Genomic DNA, 4,140 nt, shown 5'->3' with positions numbered 1-4,140 from the left:
GTAAGCAATAATAAGCAGTTCTCATTGTTAGCAACAATAAGCAGTTCTCATTGTAAGCAATGGAGAAATAGAAAATAAATAAAAATGAGAAATAAAGGAAAATTAGAAATATCCAATTTGAACGGGAAAAGCCGAGACCACCCGATCTTTCCTGATAAAATTATGGCTTTGTTATCTTTTGTTAAACCGTTAAATTTGTGACAGGAATAGAATTTATATTCATTATTTTCACATTAAGAAAAATAATCAATTTTTGTTTGTAATTTTTGTCTTCCCTTGTTTTTAAATTTTGTTTTTAAAAAATTACATAAATAGCCATAACTTTGCCATGAACCTACCAATCTATTCTAAACTTGGGGGCATATATAGGGGGGGGGGGAAGGAGAATAAAAGTTGTGTGATGCGCACTGCACTATTTTTTTTATAAATAAAAAAAAATCTTGTCACATCTGTTGAAGAAGGTATTAGCTGATGCAGTAAGATAATTAATTAAAATCTTGTTTTGTTTTTTCTGATCATTGAATTCTTTTATATGAAGATTTTCATATTGTTGATTTTTTGCTTAAAAAATCAATTAGATTTTCATATTAAAGTTGGGTTTGTTGTGAAGTATTTCCTTCTCTTATCTTATTTTAATTATTATTTTGATGTTAACAGATGGACCTGCTCAAGTGAAACAAGAACAATTGCTTCTTCCGGTTGAAGGTGAGTTATATTGTTTTAATTAATCTTTGGGGGGGATGTTGGTACGGGGAGATCACTATTTTAAATTTGATTGTGTGTACTTATTTGATCTTTTACTTTGCTTATTTTCATTTACTATTGCAATTCACCCTTGTAAGTTTTTGTTGCCTTCTTTGTTAATTTTAAAGATATTAGAATATGTACTTGTTTGAATCAGTTTTTGTTCTCTTATAAATACGATATTTCCTGTTAGTCTGTGAAAATGAAATGAAGAGAATGATTTATATTTTAGCTTCTTGTTAAGTTTTGAGCATCTTGAGGTGAATTTAAATGTTGAATGTTCCATGTTTGATAATGAATAATGTTAGGAAAAAGTTAATTTAAAAATATTAAACGTAAAACTCTAGTATTATGTAGAAATTAATTTATACAACATAGTTAGTGGACTTGTTTTTGTCATAAGTAAAGTTGTGTATGTACTCACTGGGAAATTGTACACTGATACATTGTAGTTATCCAATGAACTACCTATTATATCATTGATTTTGTTTACTTTTCTAGATAAAAGTGACTGGAATGTTTGTATAAAAGAAGAAGTGAGCGACGAAGCTAAGTTGGCCTGTAAGTTTTTTAATGTTCTCTACCTACTTAACAGTTAATTTTATTTCCAAATAATTTACTCTATTATCAATCGCAGAGCTGTGTGGGAAAAACATTTTATGTTACGAAGATAAAAATTTATAAATTTTTTATTCCTAAGTAGTCTAGAAAACTGGAGAATAAAATTTGGGATAGTTTCCAAGCGACTGACGGAAGTGAAAATTCTTGAAATGTAATAATGTATTAAAATTTTATTTATAATGATCGTGCATTCCCTCTTAGCTAGCTTAATGCAGGAAATATCAGTTACATAATAATAATAATGATCGTGCATTCCCTCTTATAGTTTAAGGTAAGAAATATCAGTTCCATAATAATAATGATCGTGCATTCCCTCTTAGCTAGCTTAAGGCAAGAAATATCAGTTTCATAATAATAATATTATTAATTAGAATAGAACAGCCATTTCCTAAGTCATTTATACAAGGAAAAGGTTTTATATTGCAATAGGAGCTCTTACTCTCCTATTAGGCGACAGGTGCTTACATGATCAGGATTTTATAGCTCCTCCTGTCTCCTATTACAATATAAAAGTTTTCCTGCTAGAATTGACCCCCTTCCTCACCACTTTGATTTCATTCTCGCATCATGAAATCAATTTACTTCAATATTTATTTTTTTCTTGAGTTGTAGAATGTCAGTAAAGAAGTTTCACTTCAAAAAATATTTTTCAATACATAAAAACCTATTTTTCCCAATTTGTCACATTTTTTTCAATTTAGCTCTTCAATTATCTTAAAGATTAATATTTGAGGTAGCATTTACTAACCCTTACTGTTAATAAAAAATATGACACTAGTATATTTCTGTATCAGTAAATGTCATTTGATTGTTCAAATTAGATTATCAATACTCATGTAGCACCATCTAGTGGGAGCTGATGTTTAACTTTTTTAAGCGCTAGCTGGTAGCAGTCAACCAAAACTCTAGACCTGCTATATGTTAGGACAGTTTGCATTGGTTTTATGAAGCAGAGGTTTGACTTGCACTTTTTGCTAGCCTTTAGTTGTTCTTTTATTGAAAACTGGGATCTAAATGAAATACTGAGGTCATCAGGATCGATCATAAGCTTCAAAAAAGGTCATCATTATTTATACTTGGTGTTAACTAAAATAGAAGTTAAAATTAGATAATTAGTAGATTAAATTAGCTTTAATTTGAGTATTAATAGACATTTTTAAGTCAAATGGTTTTTGAGATTTCTCAAAATAAATTCACTAACTACTGATTTTTCAGTGCATTTCCTATGAAATGTTGCTTTTTAAAAAGCTGTATCTCGAGAACTATTGGACGTAAACAACTCTGTTAGGAATCATATTTTAGCAAATTTACTCTTCTTTAAATGGTGTTCTCTTAGGTCTTCTAGTGTTGTTGATATTTTTAAAGATATAGAGCTCCGAATGAAAAATTAATTTTTTTTAATATTTTGAAACAGCTGCCATTTTTTATTTTCTCTATGTACTTATAATTGGCAGATTCATCAATTTTTTTAAGTAATTATACATAATGTTCATTAAAATAATCAAAAATTGGAGTGTGCCTTTTTTCTCCTCTTGGGCTCTTGTACTACTACTTTAAGGTTGAGATTTTCACCTATCAACCTTCAAGTCATGTCTAGGGGATTGTTCAATAGGTGTATCGAAGACCTAATTGAATTAATCTTTATTGATGTTTCAGAGTTTGCATGTATACCTTAAAATCAATTACACATTCTATAAATCTTTTCAAGATGACAAATCCAGTTCCTAATCAGTGGGAACCTTTGTAGCAGCTGTAATATATAGTATGTTTCCTTTTCTCCGTGATATCTTATCTTATCCAACAGACTTCCTGGATGGATGGTAGCTTTGTTATTTTTGTAGATGCCAATTTAATCTAGAAGCCCTTTTAATAATCAGGGCTTATGCCCACCTCTAGGAGGTTTGAATTCATGGTCCTCATCCCCTAGAAGGCGGGCTTCACAAAATACTTCTACCAGCCGAGCCAGCTGGACCAAGGTTTGTTTATTGGAGTGTTACTCTTTAATCCTGGCTCCGGACGGGCTGTGAGTCTTATACTGATATTACTCTCCCATGGATGGAGATATATATTGAATCTGAATATAATTTGACCTCGAATGTAGGTTGAACCCTAATTTTATGGGAAATAATTTCAGATAAACCTCAACCTATTGTTTGAGTAATATTTCTACTTCAAATGAATAGTTTTATTTATTTTTAATATGATAATTTGTTGCTTATAGGTCCCAAGGATAGTTGCCATAGAGATGAGAAGTCCCAACAATGTCCTTACTGTGATTATAAATCTATTACAACTCAAGATTTAAAAAGACATATAATGGCCCATCATACCAGTGAAAAGCCTCATCACTGTCCTCATTGTGATTATAAATCAGCACGATCTGGAAGTATGAAAAGTCATATAATGGCCCGTCATACAGGTGAGAAACCTCATAGCTGCCTCCAGTGTGACCATAAATCTATTACCCCTCAAGATTTGAAAAGACATGTAATGGCCCGTCACACTGGTGAGAAGCCTCATCTTTGTCCTTATTGTATATATAAGTGTATTAAGCCTCATGATTTGAAAAGACACATAATGGCCCGTCACACAGGTGAAAAGCCTCATCATTGTCCTTATTGTGAATATAAATCAACACAATCTGGTCACTTAAAAAGTCATATATTGGTTCATCATACAGGTGAGAAACCTCATCATTGCCTACATTGTGACCATAAATCTATTAGACCTCTGTGAAGTTGGCCCCCCATCCTTGAAAAATTTCAATTTTTTTTT

At 31.1% G+C, this 4,140-nt stretch overlaps 1 protein-coding gene across 1 annotated transcript; it reads left to right on the top strand.

The window, feature by feature from the left end:
- The first annotated feature begins 637 nt into the window (after positions 1–637).
- On the top strand, positions 638–4,101 carry LOC136796091 (zinc finger autosomal protein-like). Its single transcript, XM_067048759.1, has 3 exons — positions 638–705; positions 1,246–1,305; positions 3,587–4,101. Exons 1-3 carry the CDS (start codon positions 648–650, stop codon positions 4,099–4,101), a joined length of 633 nt encoding a protein of 210 aa, XP_066904860.1. The 5' UTR covers positions 638–647.
- Positions 4,102–4,140: the final 39 nt, after the last annotated feature.

Source organism: Halyomorpha halys, unplaced genomic scaffold (genome assembly GCF_000696795.3).
Source record: "Halyomorpha halys isolate HHAL.00 unplaced genomic scaffold, Hhal_1.1 Scaffold2474.1, whole genome shotgun sequence".
Classification (NCBI taxonomy): Eukaryota; Metazoa; Arthropoda; class Insecta; order Hemiptera; family Pentatomidae; genus Halyomorpha; species Halyomorpha halys.
The sequence above is the reverse complement of the archived record's forward strand: the minus strand, read 5'-3'. Positions and strand labels throughout refer to the sequence as shown.